Raw genomic sequence first — 24,466 nt, forward strand, 5'->3', positions numbered from 1 at the left:
CCTGCAGTGTAGGCTAACAGTAAACATAGAGGCAGGAGAGGCTGCAGTGCTGATGGACACAGCAGCCTTCTGTAGATGCCACACAAGGGTAATGTGGCAGGGTCAGCAGCAGCAGGGCTGTGGTCAGGGACAGAACAGAGCCCCTGATCAGTGCATCCGGCACATACAGACCACTGGTGGCCGGACACCTGGGGCTACACAGTGTAGGCCCAGCACAATCCTGTTGCAGCCCATGCCTAGGAGGCCCTCCCGCAGTATGCCAACACCAGCTCCCAGCTTGGCAATTCCACCATTTCTGCAGGGTCTCGCACCCAGCTATCCAAGGCCAGCAACCCCACGTGGCACTTGTGCTGTTGTCCCCATAGGGAAAAGCCAGCATTGATCACAAGCTAGCTTTCCCCAGGAGCTCCCTCTGCTTGCCACCACTCTTAACTCCAGTTGAGGCTGAGAGGTACTAGCAGGCCCCCCTTGAGCTTCTTGTACGACTGGCCCCACAGGCTTGGGAGTGGGGATGGACCGAGAGGGCTGCCAGGACCCCATCCCATCTCTGCCTGCCTTATACTCTTTCTGGTGTGTCTGAATACCTGCCTCACGAGTACCTTTGCTCCCCATCTCCCTCCAACTGGAGACACCCACCCCTACCCCCAAGAATTGGAGAGGAGGGGGTGGCATTATCCAAAGAGGCAAGGAGGTTGATTTCTCACAAGATCTGTCCTTGCTGTACGAGTGTACAAAGTCACAAAGCCCCTGAGGCTGAGACAAGCCTGCAAACCCGCTGTGGGTGAGCAGCTTGGGGCAGTTGCCAGGAGCCAAGGTCTCAGAGACTCAAGAGAAGACATGGCCTGGAAGGACCCAGTACCCTCTCTTCCACAGGAATTCAGCCAAAATTAGCTCTGATACTTTCTGCCTGTCCTCCTTTTGGAGAGCGGGTTCTCCTTTCCCAATTTTTTCCTGCTGTGTTCTCCCTTGAGGGATCCAGATGGTACTCAAACTAGCAAAGAAAGACCTGAGAAGGGGACAGGAGGAAGAAGACACTCCAAGTCCCCCTGACCTGCTGTCTGTCAGCTTCTAGAGCCTCATGGGCTCCATCCCTTGGGTGTGAGATACTAACAATGCCAACCACAGCTGCCCCCACGTGAGACCCAGGACCAGTGGGGTCAAAAGGCAGCAGACAGGCCCGAGAACTGATGGCACGGGACTTCATGACCCACGGGCCTGAGGTGGGGAGCCACCATCTCTCCTCAGACCAGAGCACTTGCTGGGTCTTTTACACACACGATCAGATGATGGGGAAGGAGGGGCCTCAGCACCTGGTGCATCACAGTCACTAAGTCTGCTTATTTCTCATTTATTTTTAAAATATATTTAACAGCAGCAATCACTTCCAAAATGAAAAAAAAATTACAATTTTTAGAATAAAATTATAACGTTTATAATGCAAGTCAGAAAGAATTGAAGGTACAACTGAGAATCAAATCACGCAGCACTGAGGGTGGCTGGAGAAGCCAAGGCCCACTGGTTGGGGGTTCAAGCTGACAAGAGGTCCCAAACTGTGCGGTTCCCACCCTCAAATCACACCCCCGAACTCGCCATTGATGAAGCCAGTGTCCTCTGGGTTAGAGAAGGAGAAGCGGCAAAGAGCTGGCCCTCTGTGTGGGGTCCCCAAACCCAGTCCCCCCACCAGCCGGGGACCTGCTAATCGACCTCCTCCATGTTGCTGTAGGTGGGGGCTGGGCGGTCCACAGGGGGGGCGAAGCGTTCAGGGGCTGTCCGCGTGGGGGCCACCTCGGGGGCCTGGCCAGGGCCTAGTCCCTGCAACAGAATATGAGGACAGGGGTTGGGGGCTGCCCAGTATGCTGCCTGGCATCCCAGGGGTGCTGGCTCGGAGCCCCGGCACCCAAGGGAGGGCCCCAAAGGCAGGCGCAGACAGCAGCGGCATTGAGACAGAGAGACAAGATCAGGCCTGAACAGTCTTGCTTTATTAACACTTTAAATACAGGAAGCTGCTTGGGCAGGGCTAAGCCCCAGACCAAGGGTCAGAGCAGCAGGACGAATGGACAGACAGCTAGATGGATACCCACTCTGGGATGCTCTGCCCCTGCAGGAGCCACAGTCCCCACCCTCTCCCTCCAGACGCACACACTGAGGCCCAAGCCCAGAGTTGGTCCCCACCACAGAGGCAGGCATGCCTGGTGGGCAGGCAGGTGGGCCAGCTCACAGCAGCTGCCTGCAGGCGAGCTCATCTCCAGCGACTCTGGGATACCAGAGGATAGAACACGTTGAGCACGAGGGCCACCAATGCTGCCACGGTGCCCAGAACAAAGTACCGGAGACAGCCCTCATCTGGTGTGGTAGGGCCACGTGGTGGGGGGCCCACCCAGTCTTGAGGCCCCCAGGGACCCAGGGGCGCAGGCCCCTCGGGTACCGGCTCCTCCTCGGCCTCCAGCTCCTGCCAAATCCGGGAAGCCTATAGTGTGCGGAAACGGCCATCAGCAGCCAGAGTGGAGGTGGGGGTGGGGGTGGGCCCAGTGTCCCTGAGACCCCTGGCCATGACAGTCCTACCCAAAGTAACTAGCACTAAACCCCTACATCCCAGGTCAAGCAGCAGAGAGGTGGGAAGGCAGGAACCAAGTGGGCCATTCACAGGGTTGTCTAAACAGAGAGCACTAGGGTAGGCGAATCTGAATGGCATTTTGGCTTCAAGAACATTCCCAATTGACAGGCAGCTTCCAGTGGGCGGGGCAGGGCAGGTAGCTGGTCAGTTTTTCAACCCAGGCCTGCCACAGAGGGGACTGGCTCAGGGAGGGTAGAGCTGCCAACCGAGGTATCTCCTGGCCCCTCCCACCCACATTCACAACCTGACCACTGTCTTCTGCAGGGATCTCTCTGAGTCTGAGTGTAGAGGGTTCAAGGAAGGAGAGGACAGCAAGGAGGAAAACTAGTACAAAAAAGAGAGGTGGCTATGTCCACCAACCAGGCCTATGGCACCCCATGTCAGTGAGAGACGAGATCCCAATGGCTCAGCAGGGACACATGCTCACCTCAGAGAGGGTGCCGGCCACCGTAGGCCATGGCCAGCCTGGATAGGTCCTGTCCTGAGTGTTCATCAGAACACAGGGATGATCATAAGTGAGAGTTTATAGGCTGGCATGTGGGCAGCGTGCGGAGGAAAGCTGGGAGCGGGGAAAGTGTCAGGTAGTCTGTTCATGGGACCGCACCCAGTGAGGTTCAGAGAAGCTACTTGGCCTGTGCCAAGTGGGTGCCTACGTGCATGCCAATGGCAGCATGTCGGGGTGCATGCGCCTAAGTGTCCCCAAAGCATGGGGATCCCTCTGGCTAAGGCTTCGATGTAAGAGAACCCTACCTGCGACTCACGATTTCCAAGGCTGCAAAGGCCCACGGCTGGAGGAGAGGAGGCTGTGCCCCGCCCCCTCCCATCAGGGAGTGACACCCACTAACCTGCGAAGCCTCGCCCATTGCCTCACCTGGCTGGCAGCAGCCTCGGCTGCAGGGCCTAGGTCTGGGTGGTGCTCAGAGTGACCTGCCCGGGGGGGCCTCTCCACAGGAGAGTTCCGCCGGCGGTAGAAGAGTACATAGGCATAACGCGTCACAACCTGGCTCTCGTCTACTGTTGTCACCGTGCTGTCATCAAACAAGCGCCAGCCTATAGCAAGGTGGGAAGAGTGTGAACACGACCTGCACCACCACCCCTACCACCTATCCAGCTGGCTGCATGTGCCCTCACCCACGTCGCTGCGCTGGCTGCTGCGGTCACTGGGCAGGCGCGCACAGGCGGTGTAGTGACCGCCGATCATGCCTCCGTAGTGGTTGATGACGGCGTACAGGTCGTAGCTGGGCAGCTGCTCCTCTTTCTGACCGATGCAGAACTTGCTCAGGTCCAGGTTCCTGTGACGCAGTGGGAGAAGTGAGACCGTTCACAGGTGCCCAGGATGCCTGCCCGGCCCCCATGCCCTGCCTCGGTCACCAGGGCCCATCGGCTCACCGAACAGGGAACTCCACCAAGTCATTGATCTTGTCACGCCAGATGAAACTGCGAAAGGAGAAGCGCTTGAGCTGCACAATGAGCACGTTGGGCAGGCGCCACAGCAGCAGCTGCTTGGAGGCCTCGCGGTGTTGTTTGCACTGTGGGCAGTACCTGAGCAGGGACAGAGGCGGGTCAAGAGCAGCACATCTCCAGCCCACCTGCCACCCCACCTGCCTGCTGTGCCATCCTCACCAAGCCTCCTCAGGTGCCAGCACCTCTGGCCTCGTGAAGAGGTTCAGGCACTGGTCCAGAGTGAAGTGGCCGGCACGGGCAGCCTCCCCGGCGGAGCCTGCATCCTCTGCACATTCCAGCTCCTTGGAGGCCACCAACACGAACTCTGGCAGGCGCTCGTTGTTTCGCCAGACAAGAGCCAGGCTGCAGTCGTCGCCCAGCTCCAGTGGGGTATCTCCTGGAGACGGGCGCAGAGGGGGAGTCACCTCGCTGTGCAGGACATCCAGCCCATCCTACCCACGGCCCCCACCCACGCCTCAAGACACCTTTGTCCTCTAGCCGCTGCTCTCGGTTGGATGAGTCGATTTTATAGATCAGGAACTGGGATGTGTGGGAATTTATGGCTTCACTAGGATGTTGGTACCCGGGCACGGCAGCTAGGAGAGAACACAGGAGAGCACCCGTCTACCAGAGCCGAAACGAGCTTCCCCTATGTCCCCTCCCCCAGTGGCACAGCCTTTCATTGCCTTTTACCTTCGGGCCGGGACACCCTCTCACCAGCAGGCATGGAGCCAACATCAATGGACGCACTGGACAGCATCTCGGAAGAAACCCCACTAGTGCTGGGCACAGGGCCCCGATCAGGGGCTGCCCATGCCCGGGCAATCCCTGTGTCCCCCTCAGCCACGGGGGTCACCAGTTGGAGCTCAGGTGGCTGAATGGAGTCCCTCTCACTGTCCCCAGCCTCCAGGGAGCTAGTGGAGAGCAACGTGGTGCAGCCAGTGCCCTGGGCCTCCAAGGCCATGCGGCCAGGCTGGAAGGGCGGCTGGAATACGCTCACAGAATACCTGACAACAGGCAGCAAGGCAAGTTAAGCATCCTGACGAGCCCACCCGGCACCTCTGCCCTCCACCTATCCCACCAGAATTCAACCATGGGGTACTTACCGGGCATAGCCCTCTAGCAACTGAGCAAGACGGGCATAAGTGAGGCGTGAGGCAGGTACACTGACCAGGAAGGGGTAGCCAATGTTCTCAGGGCGACAGAGGCCCTTATGGTCAGGCCAGTGGGTTTTCTGGCAGAGCCTGGAGGGAAGGGGGAGGGAAGAACAGGGCCTTGGCCCCAACTCCTATGACTATACTGGGGGCTAGCCTCTGGCCTGGGGAAATGGGATGCCAGCCCTGACTCCCCCAGGGCCTGGTACAGTGGGCTGGTGAGGAGAGAGCTTAGAATATATGTGGTTTTATGTAAGGGGTGGCAGGTGGCAGGTGGGGAGGGGTGGGGGTAGACCATGGGGGCCCTCACTGGTTGCAGTAGCCCACACGATAGCACCGGGTGCAGCGCTTCAGCTTCTCGTCCTCGGACTGCTGCTTCCGCTGGCAGGCTGCACACTTGGAGATCGGGATGCTGGGCACCTGGGGGCGCTAGGGTAGATGGTCGGGCTCAGCAAGCCCATGCCAGGCGGGAATGCTCCCTCCCCCACCCCATCGGGGCCCTGCGCCCCCACGGTGGCCCCCACTCACCTGTTGTACCTCTAGCACCACCACCCGCTCCTTGGCTAACTCTGGGGATAACAGCTCGAAGCAGAGGAGCGTGTCGGATGGGGACACAGTGTCCAATGACTGGGAGGGCAGGAATACACGGTGGAAGCGATTCTTAATCACCTGGGGACAGAGAACACACAGATCCAACCTGAGAACTGACTTTCCCCCAGCCCTGCCCCAGAGCACAGGGACAAGGCCTGGCCCTGAACCTGGGTCTATGGGGGCAGGGGTGGGGATGGTGGCCCACAAGAAGCGTATGCCTTTGGTAGCACCAGCCTTACTGCCCAATGGAACAAGGAGCCTGGTGCATCAGAGCCTGAAAGAGCAGGAGTGGGGCAGGTATCAACCACACCAGCTCTCCACACTGAGGGCCTCTACGCTGCTGTCAACTAGTGGGGACCTGCTGAGACTGCAACAGGTTGTCATGGAGGGGGCTCTTCCCTACCCGTACCAGTGAGGAAAAGGACACTGCCAGGCTGGAAGCTAGGGACCTTTGGGGAACACCGCACACAGATCTGGGACAACACAAAGGAGCAGCAGACGGAGGGAGAACCATAGCTGCGGGAGGATAGTGCTGCAGCTCAAGGTCCTTCTTTAAAGAAGGAAAAGCAGTTGGGGCCCCCCACCAAAAGGGGGAATAAACCCTGACGATGGCTGGGAACTGAGGGCATATCTGTTACACAGCCCAAATGGCTGGTGTTAACCATGCCTCAACCAGTAGCACCTGACCTGTTTTTATGCAGTCACCACACATTCATATGTGCATGTACACGTGCCAGTGACTGTCCACAAGTGTCTGTGTGCTGTGAGTACACACGTGTCCACATGCTTAAGAACCTGGGGAAGGGCAGACACACCTCGGCCAGACGCAGGTTCTCAGGCTTCACGTGGACACTCTGAGAGAGGGAGTCCAACACTTCACTTGCACTGGAGTTCTCCTTGCTGATGCTCACCAGGAACTGTGGTGACAAGAGTAGTCAAGAGTCCACGGGAGACGTGGGCCAAGGTCTCTTGGACAGTCCAGAAGGAGGAGCTCACTCCTTACCTTGATGGGCTTGCTGTGGGGCTCCCGGGCAAAATAGAAGACGGGTAGAACCTTTTGCTTCTGTGGCAAGGGCACTGGCAGGTACAGGAATGGGTCAAACGTGATGGAGACCTGCGGATACACAGGTGGCACTGGGTGGCCACACAGGGGCCAAGGGGCAGGCCGCAGGCCCCCGGATGGCTCTCAGGGCCTCACAGGAACCAGCAAACTCTCAGGACACTGGAGCGACCAGGAGGGTCACCAGGAGAGACTACTCCCTCTTTCTGGCACTTGAGGCACTGCCCAGCCAAGCCATCTTATCAGTGTGCCCCTCACTTGTTCCCCCTGCGCCTTTTCAACCTTACCCACACCCGTGCCCCCCCTTACAGCTGTCTTCGAGCCCAAATATCACTTTTACCTCAGTCAAGCAGCCCACCCAGGGGCCTGAAGCTTCCTGTCAGCTTCCCCGACCAAACCTTGTCCACAGCACCTAAAGGTGCACAGGCCTCTGACCTCAAGTGGACCAGGCTACCAAAGCCAAGCTAGGGAGTCTCTTTCGAGGGGAATATATCACACCTTGGCACACACAGGGCACACCAGCTTCGACTTGTACTGGCCCTGAAACAGGTCCACGATGAAAGAGTCATTCCTCATCTTGTGCCGCTGCCATGCTTCCTCCGCCACCACCTGAGGGGCAGAATGGTGAGGACCCAGGAGACTGGGGCCTGGGATGTGCATGAGACATGCCCACTTCTGCCTCCAACCCTGACCTCATCAGGCCGCCCATCTGAGTCCACTGTCTCCGTGTACGGCTTGTTCTGTATGCGGTTCAGGTCCTCATGCAGCCCATCCAACAGGAAAGCCATGAATTCCTGGGCATCGTGCTGTGCATAGCCTGTGAACTGGCTGGCCTTGCTCGCCACAATGGCCTGGATACAGGGATAAGGGGTGAGCATGGAACCCCATCACCTACCATGCACCCAGCTGGCTGGCCCTCCCTGCCCTTTCCAGCCAAGGATAGGAGTGACCACAGAGCACCTTCAACTTAGAAGGCTGGAAGGCATGGTGGGTGCCCTTCCACAGAGCCCGCAGCAGCACGGCAAAGCCAATGGCCAGACGCCCACCTGTCCCCAGTGGGTTGTTGTAGTTGATCTCGGCCTCAAAGGAGCGGTCTGGGGACAAGAGCCAAGCAGAAGTGTAAGCAGGGAAAGGCACCCCCTGTGCCCGTGGCCCCTGCTCCAGGCCCTGCTCTCACCATGGAAGAAGTCCCGGAGCTCCCGAGTGTTGGACAGAGACTGAATGACGCTGTTCATGAAGCAGGTGTTACCGAGATTGACAAGGCCAGTGAAGCCCGGCAGACACACCTTCTTCTCTTCTTCCTCCTCTTCCTCCACGCTGTCTCCACTCACAGGGCTGTGGGGCATTGGGGGCACCATACATGTGGGCTTGGGCTGTGGGAGCAAGGGAGGCATGAGAGAGCAGCTGCGAGGCTCTCCAGCCTCCATCGTTGGCCCACCACCACCCAGGAATCTCACCGAGGCCAGGTGTGGTTCTGGCTTTGGGGCTACATGCTCCATGGGGGTGCGGGCTGCCACACCATCCAGCCCTGTGTCCTCAGATCGAGCCTTAGGTTTCTCCTTCTCCACAGCCCGGGCTTCCTCCTGGCCTGTCAGGGAGTGTGGGGCACCTCCCGGTGGCGTTGAATCCAGAGGGGTTGGACCTGTCGGCACGACCACCTTTGCACCACCCACTGCACCTTAAAAAGGGGGAATGAGGGGGCTGGTGGTTAGCAGCATGTGGCAGGGGTGGGGGTCCCAGTCATGCAGGTTGGGCAATGAAGGGAGCTCGTGTGCAGACCTCGTGCAGCTGGGGCCTCCAGGCCCCCCCAGCGCTGACTCTGCCGCTTTCGGAGGCAAATGTCAATGCGAGAGGCCGTGAAGCAGAAGGTGCACTGCTCTGGCTCAATCAGGTTCCTGTGGAAAAAGGCTCAACTCAGGAACTGAGGCAGAGTGGGGGTCTGACTAGACGAGCCAGGGAGATGGAGCCCAGGGTGGGAAAGGCACAATGGTGGGGCCGGGCACCACCCACCTGAGCTTCACCTGCCAACGGAAGATGGTGTGAGGCCCGCAGCCCGGGTGCAGCCTCAGGAAGTTTCCATCCCTACAGAGGCAGAGAGAGGGCAGGGCAGGAAGAAGAGCATGAGACGCACTGTCCTGCCTAAAGCACAGTGTCTCCCTGTCTCCTACCACCCACCGACCTGGTCTGGAAGATAAGCATGAAGTCCTGCTCACGGAAGAGCACACGAGAGGTGTCCCTGCAGATTTCCTTCACGTATACGTGCACCACCACGGAGTCCGGCCCTTTCTCATACGAGTCATTCTTGACAAATGCCAGGTTCACCATGTCGGGTTCTATGTCGAGACCACAGTTCAGCGCCACCCAGGACAGGTTCCCACCTATTACTATTGTACTCCCTACCCGCCCACCAACCTAGCAACCCAGCCTAGGGCTCTGCCCGCCCACCCCCAGCCCCACCTTTACCATCCACCAAGGGTGCAGCATCTGCTGCTACTGCCATCTCCTCTTTGGAACGATCACCTTTCTCAGGGTCTTGGCTCCGAGTCATAGCGGGGGAGATTAGGTCATTCCTGGGGGACACTGCCTTCTCTCCTGCCAAAAGTGCTAGACTCTCCTCCGAGCCCAGGAGGCAGGTCTGGGGGTTCAGCGGTGGTACCTGGAGCTGTTCCTCAGCCTCAGCCTATTCATGGCGAGATTGTGGGCAAGATCAGCCATGGGCCTGGCAAGTGGTCCTACTACTGCAGCCCATACCCTTCCCCCCATCTCCCTATTCCCACAAAGGCACCCCCCTCTCACCTGGGTAGCTGACTCAGCCAGGAAGGGGGGGGCATCGCCCCGGGGTCCAGGGCCATCTCTGGACCCTACCCCCTCTGGCCCTCTGCGGAGATGCACAGCCCTCTTGGCGCTGGGCCCTGCCTGGGCCCCGGAGCCAGCCCCCGCGCCTACCTCACCACGTCCCTGGGCCCGCTTCTGGTTCCGAGCCTCTTGCTTAGCCCTGCGGGGCTCAGGGCCTGGCTCCAGGGCAATGGGAGACGGCTCCTGCCCATTCTCCTGGCACTGTAGCCCTGACACCAACTCCTGGGTCCCCAGAGCTTTCTTCTGCCAAAGATACAGCAGTCAGGCCCTGTCAACTACACTGGGTATCCCATCCCTACCCTACCCCACTCTGGAACTTACCAGGAGAGAAGGCCATGTGAGCAGAGGCACCTTCTTGGGCAATGCCAGCTGCAGGAGGCCACCTTTGCGAGCCTGTACTTTGGCGCAAGAACTTTCTATCTCAGCATAGAAAACACCACCCCACTGCCGACCATCTGGAGACAAGGTGGCGGCAGTGAGCTGGGGTGGGGGATATCAGAGAATTCAAATACACTGCTGGGCTCAGGTGGGATGCACGCACCTGGAAGCCGCACCACACAGTCTGTATCCGCGAAAGTAGTATCCACCTCCTCCAGCCGCAGGGGACCAGCTCCCACACGCAGCTTGACAATCACCTCATCTGCACTCTGCTTCCAATCAAGCAACAATTCTGTAGGGGGAGTGCCAATAAGACTGTGAGGGTCTCCATAAACTCCTGACAGGGATAGGCAGGTACCAGAGACCCAGCCCTAATGGGACTGCTCCAGATAAGGGCTATACCCCCAGGGACCTCTCTTCTCCCCTAGCACTCTAGCACCCAAAAGGCCTATTCATTACTCACCCTCTTTGGTCTGCTCCTCTTGAGGAGTGGACACTGACCCTAACAACAAAGGAAAGAACAGAGAAACGATGATGGGGAGACAGCTTTCAAGACCCCATCATCCCCCTAGACACCATTTTAGGATTTCAGCCAAGTATCCAGACATCAAAGCTGAGGCTCTACGCAGCCTGCCGTGGGTCCTTCTCTCAGCATCAGACCAGGGCAGAAGGAACGGCAAAAAAGTCATTTCCCAACCCCCAATCTGTATGCTCAACAGGAAGGGAGGAGGAGAAAGCCACTCTACATATCTCATTACCACCTCTCCTAGGGTCTCCATCCTTGCTCTCCTGGTTTGCTCGATCCTTCTGCTTCTTCTTACTGGTGGCCTCCTCCAGTCCTGGGGGCCCTCTCCTTGGGCCAGTGGCACTGGTCCCACCAGACATCTTGAGCCGCTTGGTCGACAGCCAGAGTGCCCCGGGGTCAGCGACGGCGTCTGGGTCAGGGCTACGGCGCTTTCTTCCTGGCCCAGCTATTTTGGCAACTCTTTGTGGCTAAATTCTCCAGCAGGGAACCGACAGCCTAACAAGAAGGGACCAGGGATCACTACCAACGCCCAACAATTTGCTCCTTGGTTACAGCCAGGGCTCAGCAACCTGGGATACTCCTAACCCTACAGAGCAATCTCTCTCCACCACCTGAGGTAGCCTTGGACACACTCAGACTATGCTGAAGGGGGAATAAATAATGCAAGTAGCAGCAACCACGTCTGGCCGAGCCTCACAGATGCCTGCTACACAGACCGGCAAAGACGGAAGCCTCACTGGGGAGACGCCAGGTCACGGCAGCCATGGCCTAGGACCAGACTCCTCCACCAATCTGGAGAGGAGCCACGGCTCCAGCCCACAGGGCTGGCACTCTGAGCAGGATGCTCACTTTTCCTTCACTCTCACTGGCTGGTTAGTCACCACCTGAGAAGCAGGAGGTGGAGGAGGAAGGCAGGAAAGGAAAAGACGATCGTGCAGCAGGAAGACCAGGCTCTGTGGCTGAAAACAGGCCCAGCCCAGGTGCTACCACTGCCCAGGCAAGGCCCTGGGCTAAGGATGCCCCCAGCTGCTGCCTGCCAATTTCCACCCTCCTCTGAACCTGCTCCTGAGGTGGGTTTTTCCCCCTCCTACACCTCAAAAGAGATTCCTCTGTCCAGCTGCTGTCCCAAGCAGAGAGGGGACTGCAAAAGCTGGGGTGAAAAGATGTCACGTTACTCTTTCAGCAGAAATCCTGCTCTAGAGCCAAGGCAGGGCAGGCATGCAGTTTGAGATTGAAACAGACATCATCCCCTTCCTTCTCGGGTCCACTCACTCATCAGCTCTGAGCCAGAGACCTTCTACCCACAGACCCACCAGTGGATTCTGGGCTGTTTCTCCATCCAAAATAAAGTTCTCAAAACTGAGATAAGCGTGGGGATGAACTACGGGTCCAGGACCCCTGGCTGCCTCAAGGAGCAGGAGAGGCAGTGACCAGTCTCCGTTCACAGGGCGTCTGTGGGGGCAGATACCCTTCTATGGGTCAGATGTGTGACTAGCAGGCTGGATCGTCAATGACGACAGGTCCAGAGCCAAGGAGCGGGCGCCCTCCGCCTCTCTGCACCCGGGCCCCAGCTGAAGGTCGCGTCCCTCCCCCATCCTCCCGGAACTTCCAGCGGGTAAATGGACTGCCTTAGAGAACCATGCAGCTCTAGTAGGGCCGCTCGGGGTTACAGGACCGCAGACCAGCGCCCCAGCCGGGCTGCAACCCAGTTCCAACCTCCGAACCCTGGGCCTGCCACCACCTCCTCCAGGAAGCCGCCCTCGCTCGCCGCCAGCCCTTTCCGAGGCAGGAGGCCGGTCACGGGCGTAGCGTAACTGCCCCGCCTTCACCGCTGCGCCCGGCACGCCGCGGGGCTCGAGGGGCGGAGGCTCGCACGGCCCGTGACCTTGAACAGGCCGCCCTGGGCCCGCGTCGCGGCCTCCCCGCTCCGCCAGACAGGCGATTAGCGGCCCGTCCCACTCACCGAGCGAGGCCGCCGCCGCCAGCCCTCTTCGGGCCCTGGCAACCCGCTCTCGGTTCCGGTTCCGGCGTCAGGTCGGTTCCGGTTCCGGCGCGCCCCTCCCCCGTCCCCGGCACCGCCGCCTCTGATGCTTGTTTTCTTTCGATTTCTAGTTGCGGCCGCGGGTGGCCTAGCGCTGAGTTGGTGACGCACTTCCGGCGGGAGCGGGCCCGAACGGAGGAGGCGGGGCTCCGGTGCCTCGGCCTCGCCCCGCCCCGTTGGGGGCCGCCTCGAGGTTCCGCCCGGAGACCCCACCCTCCCCAAATCAGAGTGCAGACAACACGGGCGGGATTCACAGCGGTTTATTGGGGGCCCTGCCAGGTTGGGCTCTATCCCACGCACGGGCAGTAACTCCTGCGGGGCGGGGTCACTGGCAGGTGTTGTAGATCTGGACTTGCAGGTTGATGGCATGAAGCACGCTGCGCATTCTGGCCTCCAGCCCATCCAGCTGGGCCGCTTTACCCTCCAGCGCTCGCTCGTTCTCCTCATAGGTGCCCTCCAGCTCTAGAAGGCGCAGGTCTCAGTTGAAGGATCTTATTCCCACAGTCCCACGTTTCTGGTGCCCACCCCCCCTTATCCTCACCTTGCAGCCTCTGCAGCTTCTCCTGAGCAGCCTGCAACAAGCTCCGAGCCTCATCCCTCAGTTGCTCTGCCCGCACCTGCGCAGCCAGCACACCCTGGGCCTTGCGTTCAACCAGGGCCTTCACTGTCTGGTATTGGTCGCCTAGTGGGCCCTGCAGCAGCTGGGGATGCAGAGGGCAGGATCACTGCGGTAGCCCAGTGGGGACTTAGCCTCTACCCTCACCCCTTCCAGCTGGCTCTGCCTCAACCTACCTGCTCGGCCTCCCTGGCACGACCCTGGGCATTGCCTGCTGTTTCTTCAGCACTAGAGGCTGCCAGACTATTCCCTGCTCGTTTCAATTTCAGAGCCTCCAGGAGACCATCCAGTTGCTGAGCCCGCTCACCTGCAGAGCTCAGTGCCTGCTCTGCACCTGTCATCCTCTCCTGCACCTGCCACGGGAGAGCCCAGGGTTAAACAGGTCTATGAGGCGTGCCCATAACCTTGCCCCACTGATGTCCCATAGAGACCACACCTGCTTCAGGGTCTGCTCTGTGTCTTGTGTGTCAACCACTGCCCCCTGGATAGCACCCTGAGCAGCACCCTGTGCCCGCTGGGCCTCTTCCAGTGCCGCCTGGACTGTCTCTGCCTTCTGTTTCTCACTCTCAGCACGGCTCCTGGGGAAGAGAAGGAGTCAGGGCCTGCAAAGGTCAGGACCAAGTGCCGAGGACGGGGGCCAGGGGTGGGGTCAGACCGTGCCCTCTGTGCGTCCTGCAGAAGCTGCTCCGCCCGACGCACATCTCCCATGGTCCGCGCCAGGATTGTGTCCACATCGGCCAGGCTCCGGACCCGCTCTGCAATGGCGCCAGCCAGGTGCTGGATCTGCTCAGGTGATGCTGGGATGGAGAGCTCTAGCACCCGTGTAGCCACCATCTCAATGCTATCAGGATCAGCCCCCTCCTCTATGGGGACACAGGCAAGGACTCAGGGACACATTCTCCAGCACGGGTGTGGGGACACAATCTTGGGGTATGGACTCAGGGACTGCACACGTGATATGGGTTTGCTAACAGGCATAACGATGTAACCACAAGGACAGGGACAATATGTGGAGCACAGACTCAGGGTCATGGACTTGAGGTCCACATGTGGGCAAGGACTTAAGGGCCAGACATGGAGTCATAAACACAGGTCCCGTGCAAGCCCTAACCAAGCATGAACCCAGGGACACAACGTATGAACACAGACACAGGGGAAACAACCACATGGCCTGCGCCACACGGGAGGCTCACGGCTCAGGAAGTCCTTCACACTCTGGATAAGTTCCCGCAGTTCCTGGTTGGCCTGCTCCACCTGTCCCCTGGTAGCGTTAGCCTTGTCCAGAGCTGCCTGGGCCCGCTGCTGTGCCTCGCCTGCCTGCCGACGGGTCTCTGCCACCTGGCTGAGGATGCCGCCACCTTCTGTCAGTGCCCGTTGCAGCTCTGCCTGTGTGTGCCGGGCCCGACCCAGTGCCAGGTCCGCCATGGCTACTGCCCCATTGCAGCTGAGGCCCCCACAGCGAGGCTGCCCATCCTCATCTCGACAGCCGGCACCCCCACAAGGGCTCGTAGCACAGGGTGCATCCCCTGGGGCCCCACACACCTGCCAAGCACAGAATAAGTCAGGGCCCTGTGGAAGGAACGGCCACACACACGTGTCCCACCCCACGCTTCTGCCTCACCAGTTCATTGATGCCTGTCAGGCTCAGGCTCTGGGAACGGGCAGAGAGCTCCTCCAGTGCCCGCTGGTTGGCCATGTGCTTGCGATTGAAGTCCTCCCTCTGGGCACCCATCAGCACCTCAGTCCGGTGCCGGGTGCCTGCTGAGTTGCTCACCAGGCTGGGCACCGTCAGGGCCGATGCGTTGGCACAACGTTCTGCCTCTGCAGACAGGCTGTGGGCATGGCGGATGCTATCATAGGCACCTGAGTTGGGCAGAGGCAGGCAGTCAGCTGAAGATCAGCCCTGGCCCACCTGCCTAGTTGGCCAACAACTCACCCAGGAAGTTTGAATGCTTCAGGAGGTCCAGATGCTGGTCAAGCTGCCGCAGTGTGAGATTAAGTGCCAGCCCGTCTCGCTCCAGACTACTTAGTGCATGGTTGGCATTGAAATTCTCATCCTGCACATCTGTCAACTCTGCCTCCAGCCGGGTCAGGTGCTCAGTAGCCTCCCCGATTTGACGCCTGCACCAGTGGGGAGGGAGGTGTTTATAAAGGCTTCAGCCCTGGCGTTGGGCCTCAACCCCATCCCATCACGTATCTCAGGCCCATCCGCACCGCAGCTCCTCTGTGGACTCCAGGAGCTGTGCAGTGGAAACAGCTGAGGCGTTGCGGGCACGCACAATCCCCTGCACAGTGCCCAGCTTCTCCTGTATGTGCCGGAAGCTGCTCTCAAAGGCACCCAGCACACCCGTTTGCTGTAGATCCTGCACCCTCTGCTCCAGGCGCCGTGTACGGGCAGCCAAGTCCTGAACCACGCGGTCCCAGTCCCCAAAGCATGCATGGCAGGGGTGGCAGGCAGGAAAGACACCTGAGAAGCCACGGGCACACTGGTCACAGCGTACGCCAGATACGCCCGGGCGGCAGCTGCAGTGGCCTGTGGAGCGGTGACACTGAGGTGTGTCTATTCCACGAGGGTCACAATCACAGGCTGCAGGAAAGAGCAGACCAGAGTTAGGGCACCAGTGGGGCATCCTGGAAAGTCCTCCATCCACCCTGGGCCCGCTGGCTTCCTCACCACGGCACTGCAACCCAGGGTCTCCCCAGTGGAGCTCCTGGCACTCAGAACAGGTTCGCCCACCGAAGCCAGCATGGCAGTGGCACTGCCCTGTAAACTAGAGTGGGAATAGGGCAGAGGGCAGAGCCTCAATCAAAGGCTGAGCCCTTGAGACCTGAGGTAGACGCTGACCCCATCTACCCAGGGATTCATGGGAGGGACCCATACCTCATTGCAGGTTGGTCCTCTGGCTCGACTTGGGTGGCAGGCACAGGGCTGGCAGCCAAGGCCACTGGTAAGATTCCAGAAGTTGGGGGCACAGCGGTCACAGGTAGGGCCCTGGACATTGGGGAGGCATGGGCACTGCCCACTGCTTGGGTCACAGTTGCACCGGTCAGTGGATGGGCACTGCTGGGGATCTGTGCCCAGCAAGTTGCAGGTACAGCCTGTGCCAGCCAAGATGAGCACATTAATGAAGGGGAGCACAAGCAGCGGGGCCCCACCCCAACCATCCTTTCCCCTTCCACACTCACGGTGACAGCTCTGTCGGGCAGCCTGCCCATGGAAGCCAGGCTTGCAGTGGGCACAGTGTGGCCCCTCTGTGTGGTGTAAGCAGCGCAAGCATTGCCCCGTGTGGGGATCACAGGCATCAGGGTCCGTGGGGTCAATGTTCCCACTGCACTCACATGGTTGGCACCTGCCGCCTGGCCTTGATGGGTCCCCAAAGTGCCCAGGGGCACAAGCTTCACACCGCAGCCCTGCCCACAGTCAGGGGGAAGGCATGAGTGCTCAGCCCAGCTGCCTTCCCCCCCCCGCCCCCCGCTGCTCCCATGCCTGTACCTTACTCACTCACCCGTGTAGCCTGCCCTGCAGTGGCACACCATCTGCTGGGAGTACCCATCCCGATGGCAAGATGTAGCAAAGTGCCGCCGGCTCCCGGGGCCTTCAGGGCACGGGCAGGGCCGGCACTGGCCCCCATATGGCAGCCGTGGGTCCCCATGGAAGCCAGCAATGCACCTGCATGGAGAGGCGGGAAGAGGTGTCATCCCTGAGCAGCCTGCCCTCCCACCAACCCACTCATCGCTGCTGCTGGCTCACCTGTCACAGTGCTCACCCCCTGTGTGGTCACGGCAGCCCAGGCAAGCGCCTGTGTGGGTGTCACATTCATCTGCATGCCCATTGCAGACACATGGCCGGCAGCTAGGGAATCCCCACTGGCCACGCTGGCAGCGGTCACAGCGAAGTCCAAAGGCACCAGGTCGGCAGGGGCACTGCCCACTGGTCCCTTCACATAGGCCACTGAGCGCCCCCTCAGGGCTGCACTGGCAGGCTAGGGGCAAGGCAGAGGCTGAGCCAGGGAGGGGGTTTGAGGGGAACCTGGGTGGGGTCAGGGTGGGAAGGTCACAGAATGGCAGAGAACTTCAAGTAACCCAGGGCTGAGAGGATGGGGTCTAACGCAGTTAGAGGAAGGAAGAAGGAGAGCCAGAAAGAGGAGGCAGAAGGGTCGTGGGCTGGAGGGAAAGAAGGGGCAGGCAAGTACCTTGACAGCCTGTGGGGCCAAAGCCATAGTAGCCAGGAGCACAAAGGTCACAGCGGCGCCCAACCACTGCAGGTTTGCACAGGCACTGACCGCCATGGGGGTTGCACTCAGAACTCAGTGAGCCCTGGGGGTCACACTGACAGGCTGTGGGGAGTGGGGACAGGGCCAAGTTAGGCTGGAGCCCCACACCTCTGCCCCACCAGCCCACATCACAGACACTCACGCAAGGCACCGTTGTAGAGCAGGGAGGACAGGCTGATGAGGAGGGGGGCACAGGTCTCAGAGGGGAGGGTCTTGCTGGGCACCAGACCCTCCTCGTGGCAGCGGTAGCGTTCAAAGGTGGCACGGCGCTCCAAGGCGGCAGCGTCACCCCCACTAAACATCTCCATCACCAGGACACGGGGCAGCAGCACCAGCTGAAGAGATGAGCAAGGAAGTAAGTTCAGACCCGGGGTCATATGGGCACTGCCAGGACACTTAGCTCAGCACCACCACTGGCCTGCCGCTTCTGTCACACACTCCTCCTATCCAGCCACTATAGGTTCCATCCCACAGGCCCTGCCATCTTGGTTGGTGTGGGAAGAAGGGACTGTTCACCGAGTCAATGAGCAGGCTGGCTCCAGGGTAAGAGGCCTCAGGCTGGGCACTGCCCCCTGTTCTCAACAGCTTCAGATGCAGCTTGTAGGAGACGCCAGGCTCGAGACAGACAGGTCTGGGAAGCACCATGTACCTGGGAGGAGGTGAGGACAAGCATGAGGATCACCCGGGGTCCCTGTACCCATCACCCTGGACTTCCCTCAACCCACACGTAGCAACCAAACCATGGGCCAGGCCAAAGACAGCTGGACATCCTGACAATCTGTGAAGAAGATTCCGGCAAACCTGCCTCACTGGAATCACACACCTGTGCAGACCTCTCACTGAAAACACTCCACACAACCTTGCCACCCACAGCACTTCCCTGGCACAAATACTTGCCAATTTTTTCCTCAGTGGCTTCTTCATACTTCCTCTGACCTTGATCTCCAATTTCTAACCTCTGCTCCTCTTCATCAAGACGACATCACCCCCCACCCCACATCATTCCCATCAGCCTGCAAACCCACGCTGGGGTTCTTTTCTACCCCTGAAAAAGCTCTTCCCTCAATCCCGTCAGTTTCCCCCTAGCTGCTGCCTTGTTGCTCTCCTGCCCAACAAATTCCTAAAGTTTGATGGTGGTCACTGCCTCCCCTCTGTACTCCCCTCACTCCAGTGGAGCTTTTGCCCCACCACGCCATGGAGACAGCCTGTGCCAAGGTCACTAATGACCTCTGGGTAGTCAAACCCAGCAGCCACCTCTCTATCCTTATCTGCACCAGCATTCAGCAGCACACAAGGAGATCAGTGCACCTTCCTTCCTGAGACACTCTTCTGTTCTCTGGGATCCTGTCCACACTCCCGATTTCCCTCTACCCCAGCTCCTCCTTCTCTACTGGCCTCTAACACTAGTTGGTTGGTTCTGGTCTTCCCTCCTTTCTCTGGTTTTTCATCTAGACCCACCTCTTTAGTGACAAGTCCCAAATTTGTACTTCCAACTTGAGCCCTCCCCGTAATTCCAGACACAGAAATCCAATCTCCCACTGGCCTTCTCCCCCATGTCTGAGCATCTCAGAACAGTTCCTCCTATGTCTCCATCTCAGTTAAGAGCCCCATCCCCACCCAGATGCCAAAACCAAAAACCCTAGAATCACCTTTCTACTTTCTCTCCCTTTCCTATATGTCTAACCAATTGGCTCTGCCACTAGAACCCTCTGGAACCGTCCTTTTCTTACCCCGCTACTGCTACACCTCTGTCCAATCCACTGTCACTTAGCTAACTCAGTAGCTTCCAGCAGATCTTCCGGCTTTCACCTTGACCCCTTTAAGTCTATTCTCCTCTCAGCAACTAGAGGGATCTCTGTTTAACACAAGTCACAGTTGGCAAAATGTCTATAATGAGTACAGCCGGTTCATTATGCTATCCTCTTTACTTCTGTGTATGTTTGAATAGTTACATGATAAAAAGTTTTAAAAAAAGTAAAATGATGAAAAAAGACACATGAAACAAATACTATGCACAATGTAATGACACAGTAATCAGACCAGTCACATCTTTGCTCAGAGTGTTCTGATGCCCTCCCTTCCTTCCAGGGGCACTCCCTATAGTGATGCTGGATGGTTTCCCACTAGTTCCTGCTTAGCCACTGGAACTTAGAAAGAGCAAGTCTTGTTCTGTCTACTTTCTTCTTCTGACCAGTGTCATGCCCAACAGCACCTGGCAAACAGTACTTAGGAGGAGGCACTTGCAGGAAGGGACAGATAAACGAGAGGCAGGGTCTTCCAAGTACCCTTCAAGGAGCTTAGGGCTGACCCACAACCTTCCACCATTGTAAGTGCTACCATTAGTGCCCCTACCTGGTGTCTGGTTGCAGACTCCCTGGGATGTGGTCGTCTTTGGGCAACACATGCCCACACACGCTGCGGGCAGACACAGGCCCTGGGCGCTGCACGGTCAGTTCTATCTCTGCCCATTGCTCAGGGACCTGGGGGAATGGGATGATGGAGGACATGCTCCCACACCCAGAGGTTCAGCTCCGCGTTAGGTGTCACAGAGTCTGACCTGGGGCTCCAAGCGCAGCAGCACATCATAGTCCATGGCTCTTGGTACAGAGGCCACCAGGAATTCCAGTGCCTGGCCTTCCCGCAGCCTAACGAAGCCCCGGCCTGTCCAGGATGGAGTTCCGCCGGGGGTAGCCAGGCGTTCTACCACATCGAGTCCCTGGGAGGAGATGTGGCTGTGGGAGGCAGTTCAGGGAAGGCACCACCTCTTCTGCCACAGCCTATCCCCAAACCCCAGCTCTCCAGCTGAGGCCCTGCCCAAAGCCATACACCTGCCCCACACAAGGCACTGCCCATAACCCCGCCTCTCTAGCCACAGTTGCACCCATGACCTGCCCTCCAGCACTGCCCCCCTACCTGGCCGCGGGTGTCCTCAGCCTCCCACATTAGGTGGTCAAGGAAGGGCCGAAAGTAGCCAGGCTGCACCTGCTCACAGCGTCGCCCCACCATGTGCTGACGGCAGCGGCACTGTCCTGTGGCCTCGTCACATCTGGGGAGCACAGTTACTCAAGAAGGACCCCCTATCCTGCCCAGTAACATTTCTCACCCCTCGCAGAGCTCCTTCTATAGTACTCACTGGGGATCCAAGGCACCACCCACATCGCAGTCACAAGGACGGCAGCCGAGCAGGTCATGGCTCAGGCCCCAGTGGCCAGGCTGTGGGAGAAGAGGTTGCTGGGAGCCAGAAACAGAACCCCTCGCCACCCAGCAGGGAATCCAATGATTTTCTCTTAGCTTCCACCACCCCTTGGGGAAAACTTGAGGCCTCCCAGCCAGGACTCAACCTGAAGCTCTCAGCACCCACCCCGCGGGGCATGGACACTACCCCTCTGCCCTGTGCTCTGAGGATAAGTGCTGGACCCCGTATCCCCAGCCTCCTCCATTCGCACCAGGCAGCGGTTGCAACCTCGTCCAGTCACTAGACGCTTGCAGAAACAGGTTCCACTGCTGGGGTCACAAGGAGTGCCCCCAGGTACTGTGCCCCGTGCATCACACTGGCATCCTGGAGGGAAAGGAGACCCATCAGCACTTTGGGGAGCTGAGGCAGTGCTTGTGTTCAGTGCGGTCAAGAGTAAGAAGTCAAGGGGTAAGGTCAGCACAGGAGTTAGGGCAGGAAGCACATACGCTGGCAGCCTACAGGATCACTGGCACTGAGCCCAAAGTAGCCGTCGCGGCATAGCTGGCAGCGAGAGCCCACCACATGTTCTTTGCAGCGACATTGGCCTGAAACCAGCCCCAGTGCAGGATCATCATAGGGATCACATCGACCACCATCTTGGGAACCCATGGGGTCACAATCACAGGCTGAGGGCAGGAAGAGGTAGAAGGTCACCATAGCTCAACTAGTCTAGACATCTCCCAAGTCCTCCCCTCCCCAGATTCCCAGTGTGGCTCCACCCTATGCCCCCTCCCCCAAATCTCTACAACCTGGACAGCAGCCTGGCTCCCCGCTCCTACCCCAGGTTCAGCCAATGCCCAATCCCAGCCTCACCGCGGCACACAGCTGGGTCCCGCAGGTCCTTGGTTGGGTCGCGGTAGAAGAAGGGTCGGCAGAGCTCACAGTGGCGCCCAGCTGTGTTGTGCTGACATCCATCACACATACCTCCACTCACGTTGCCAGATGCCAGGTATACAGCCATGTCGAAGTGACAGCTGTGGGTGTGCCCGTGGCACTCGCACTCTTGGGGGAGGGGAGGGAAGGGCAGAGCAAAAGGCCTCTTGAGGGACCATGTCCCAAAGGTAAGTGGCGTAGAGGGCCTCACTGCCACCTTAGGTCCCTGCCATAGGCCAGGATTTGGGGTGGGGGCTCAGGACTTTGAGGCTTCAGCACCACACTGGGCCCCTCCCCAGAGCAGACTGTGGAGGAGCATTGAGGGAACCCAGGGGCATCAAGGCCTGGATACCTTTCAGACACAGCCTGGATGTCAGAGGCTTGACCAGCCAGCTCTAGGGTCTACCCAGGGCACAACCAGGCCACAGAGTTCTGGGGCTACGCGGGCCAGGGTCTCACTTACTCCTGCAGGCATGACTGTGGCCATCCTCGGCTGGATGCCAGGGCAGATCATGATAGAAATCCCGACACTGCTCACAGTTGAGGCCACGAGTGTTGTGTTTGCACATGCACGCCCCATGAACCTAGGAGGGGCGGCAAGCATGTGGTCAGCTCTGTCCAGCCATGCCTGCCCCTGACCCCAGCCCTACTCCAGCCAGCTGAAGCCCCTCACCATGCCCTCAGCATGGGCTGGTGCCCCTGGGGCGGGTGCACACTGTGAGGCGTGTCCGTAGCAGAAGCAGTTGCCACGCACAACCAACTCGTAGAGGGCATAATAGTACTTCTCACGGATCTCCAGCCGTGGGTCGAGCAGGTTGTCTCCCAGTGTGTGTAGCCGTGTCAAGTTCACCCGTAGATTGGTGATCTTCAGTAGGTCTAAGTGGGGGGAAAGCGTTGGGGGTCAGCTGGCCAGGCAGGCTCTTGCTGCCCCATACCCACCCAGGGTCTGCAGCTGCCAAGGTCACCTTGGGAGACCTCCTGTCTACTGCTATATGAGCTAAATTGGACTTGGCATCTGCCCTAGGAAGCACCCAAAATAGCTACTAAGGCCCCAAATAGTCACCAGCCGGACACTGGGACTATGCCAGCATAAAGGGTGGAACACTCACTCTGGATCCGTGGGCTATAGGGGTCTGGGATAGGGATGGCAGGGTCCAGCACACGATAGATGACCTGGAGGAGGATGGAGTCATTAGAGATACCAGACCCTGCCTCAGGCCCATCAATCCCCCTTTCCTGTACCAAGCCCAGACCCCAGCCCTCACCTCGCCTTCAGTGGATGGCTCGATCTCTGAGTAACGGGACTCACAGACTACGTCATCCCAGTGCCGTGGGGGGGCCAGTGGGACTCCTGGGAAGTCAGCCCCACAGTCATAGGAGAAATATCGGTACACATGCCAGGTGCGTCCAAAGTCTGCTGAGCGCTCCACCAGCATGGCGGCAGGACGAAATGTCTGGGTAGGGAGCGGGGCTCATCAGCGGCACCAGGACCCAAGCCTAGCCAAAGCCCATCAAGAGCCCTGCCCAGCTAGGACCTGCCCTCAAGCAGCTCACAGACAGATGGGGTTGACCAGGGGAAGCCAAGCAATGATCAGGAAGAGTAGCCACCTCCAGTGGGGAGGATCAGGGGTCATGGGATCCAAGGAGGCAGCGCGGCGCCCAGCCTGGGATTGGGGCAGCACATGAAAAGGTCTGGAGGCAAAAGGCAATAGAAGGTATGGGAGACGAAGGAACCTCCCACGCACAGCATATGAGCTCAGGAGGACTGGGCTAAGGAGATGGGACTCTGTTCAGGGGTAATGGGGAGCCAAGCAGGGGGATTCAAGCAAGCTCCCAGACATGCCGGCACCTTGAAGGTCATAATGAGGTGTGTGAAATGGAACTCAGCCTCCAAGTCCAGCTGGATGGTGACCACAGGGACACCTGAGGCAGGAGTTGGAGGTCAGGGACTTGAGGCTGCTGGTAGGCAGCCCTGCTCACCCCATGCCCACCCATGACCTCACCATTCTCTGACTGCCACCAGGCTGACCGGCGCTGTGGTGCAAAGCTGGTAACTACATTCTGGATGCGATGGCTGTTTCGGTTGTCTCTAGCAGAGAAGGGGTGCCGCGAATCACACAGAAAGCACTTCTTCTCATCCTGGGTTGGGTCAGGGTCAGGGTTAGGGCCTCAGCCAATACCAGCCCCACACTGACCCCCCACCCACCCCCAGACGCACCTGCAGGTGACTAACGATGCAGTAGGGCTGAGGGCCATGCAAGCCACAGGTGGATGAGGCAGTCAGTTTGTCAGCGCGACCCACCAGCAGGTCACCCGTGGCAGGGTAGCAGCTTCCCCGAGAACAGCCTGGCACATCAGGAGCCTGGGCCTGGGCCAGTGCGGTGGCCAGCACTGGGAACAGTGGATCGGCCGGTTCTGCTGTGCTCCCACCCCGTAGCCCCAGTAGCCGGCTATCCCAGGACCCACCATCACATCCCCAAACCCCCAGACCTTCACCAGGCCCTCTCACCGCTCAGCAGCAGGCCTACTCGAAGCTCCCAGGGCCCAGGCTGTCCCCGCGGGACCCTCCCTTGTTCCCCTGTGGCCCACTCCATCCTAAAGAGGAAGGGAATCGGGATGAGGAAGGATGAGAGGTCTGGGGCCGTGCCCACCCACCCCCTCACTTGAGGTCCCGTGATGACCCTGCCCGTATGGGTCTCTGGTGGCGTCCCCACTTAGTCCAGTGTCGGTCAGGCGGGTCCCTCCACTTGCTGGTAGTCTGGCGACTTTGAGCAAAGTTGGAAAGCATGGCAGGAAGGAAAGCGT

The 24,466-nt window shown here is 59.2% G+C and overlaps 2 protein-coding genes across 46 annotated transcripts; both read right to left on the minus strand.

Moving 5' to 3' along the window:
* Positions 1-1,332: 1,332 nt before the first annotated feature.
* Positions 1,333-12,781, minus strand: USP19 (ubiquitin specific peptidase 19). Of its 44 annotated transcripts, none has more exons than XM_081072680.1 (27): positions 12,586-12,781; positions 10,858-11,117; positions 10,560-10,598; positions 10,260-10,388; positions 10,040-10,173; positions 9,659-9,961; positions 9,383-9,542; positions 9,042-9,195; positions 8,873-8,944; positions 8,642-8,757; positions 8,320-8,540; positions 8,040-8,235; positions 7,823-7,956; positions 7,555-7,713; positions 7,361-7,471; positions 6,806-6,916; positions 6,618-6,719; positions 5,740-5,880; positions 5,522-5,640; positions 5,164-5,301; positions 4,751-5,064; positions 4,543-4,653; positions 4,238-4,454; positions 4,004-4,156; positions 3,746-3,906; positions 3,486-3,664; positions 1,333-1,812 (listed from the first exon to the last, which is right to left on the minus strand). In XM_081072680.1, exons 2-27 carry the CDS (start codon positions 10,979-10,981, stop codon positions 1,696-1,698), a joined length of 3,915 nt encoding a protein of 1,304 aa, XP_080928806.1. In that variant the 5' UTR covers positions 10,982-11,117; positions 12,586-12,781; the 3' UTR covers positions 1,333-1,695. The 44 variants fall into 44 exon arrangements, with proteins under 44 accessions (XP_080928806.1, XP_080928798.1, XP_080928791.1 ...); XM_081072672.1 differs by having other exon boundaries at positions 8,320-8,534; positions 9,326-9,542; positions 9,659-9,958; positions 12,586-12,753; XM_081072665.1 differs by having other exon boundaries at positions 9,326-9,542; positions 12,586-12,753.
* Positions 12,782-12,905: 124 nt separating this feature from the next.
* Positions 12,906-24,422, minus strand: LAMB2 (laminin subunit beta 2). 2 transcript variants are annotated; one of them, XM_081072434.1, is made up of 33 exons: positions 24,376-24,422; positions 24,171-24,256; positions 23,880-24,052; positions 23,665-23,800; positions 23,511-23,584; positions 22,927-23,115; positions 22,771-22,834; positions 22,335-22,537; positions 22,125-22,245; positions 21,602-21,790; positions 21,235-21,414; positions 21,000-21,112; positions 20,687-20,766; positions 20,467-20,599; positions 20,111-20,269; positions 19,906-20,033; positions 18,070-18,202; positions 17,696-17,888; positions 17,473-17,616; positions 17,031-17,262; positions 16,786-16,949; positions 16,466-16,690; positions 16,161-16,378; positions 15,954-16,050; positions 15,494-15,866; positions 15,216-15,400; positions 14,901-15,142; positions 14,473-14,821; positions 13,935-14,142; positions 13,716-13,857; positions 13,456-13,632; positions 13,205-13,364; positions 12,906-13,125 (listed from the first exon to the last, which is right to left on the minus strand). In XM_081072434.1, exons 2-33 carry the CDS (start codon positions 24,253-24,255, stop codon positions 12,989-12,991), a joined length of 5,406 nt encoding a protein of 1,801 aa, XP_080928560.1. In that variant the 5' UTR covers position 24,256; positions 24,376-24,422; the 3' UTR covers positions 12,906-12,988. The 2 variants fall into 2 exon arrangements, with proteins under 2 accessions (XP_080928560.1, XP_080928559.1); XM_081072433.1 differs by having other exon boundaries at positions 24,343-24,400.
* Positions 24,423-24,466: the final 44 nt, after the last annotated feature.

The sequence above is a fragment of the Rhinolophus hipposideros genome (assembly GCF_964194185.1).
Source record: "Rhinolophus hipposideros genome assembly, chromosome: 14".
Classification (NCBI taxonomy): Eukaryota; Metazoa; Chordata; class Mammalia; order Chiroptera; family Rhinolophidae; genus Rhinolophus; species Rhinolophus hipposideros.

Bases quoted from the DNA above. Each gene is read 5' to 3' on its own strand.
- USP19 (XM_081072656.1), bottom strand. From the start codon at position 10,981: ATGTCTGGTGGGACCAGTGCCACTGGCCCAAGGAGAGGGCCCCCAGGA. The intron at 7,472-7,554 runs GTCAGGGTTGGA...TCTGCCCCTCAG, and splicing joins CAGATGGGCGGCCTGATGAG to GTGGTGGCGGAGGAAGCATG. The intron at 2,468-3,485 runs GTGAGGCAATGG...CGCACACTATAG, and splicing joins CCGAGGCTGCTGCCAGCCAG to GCTTCCCGGATTTGGCAGGA.
- LAMB2 (XM_081072434.1), bottom strand. From the start codon at position 24,255: ATGGAGTGGGCCACAGGGGAACAAGGGAGGGTCCCGCGGGGACAGCCT. The intron at 23,585-23,664 runs GTGAGGTCATGG...CTCCTGCCTCAG, and splicing joins CTGGTGGCAGTCAGAGAATG to GTGTCCCTGTGGTCACCATC. The intron at 13,633-13,715 runs GTGTGGTCTCTA...CTCCCGTGGCAG, and splicing joins CAGAGCAGACCCTGAAGCAG to GTGCAGGAGAGGATGACAGG.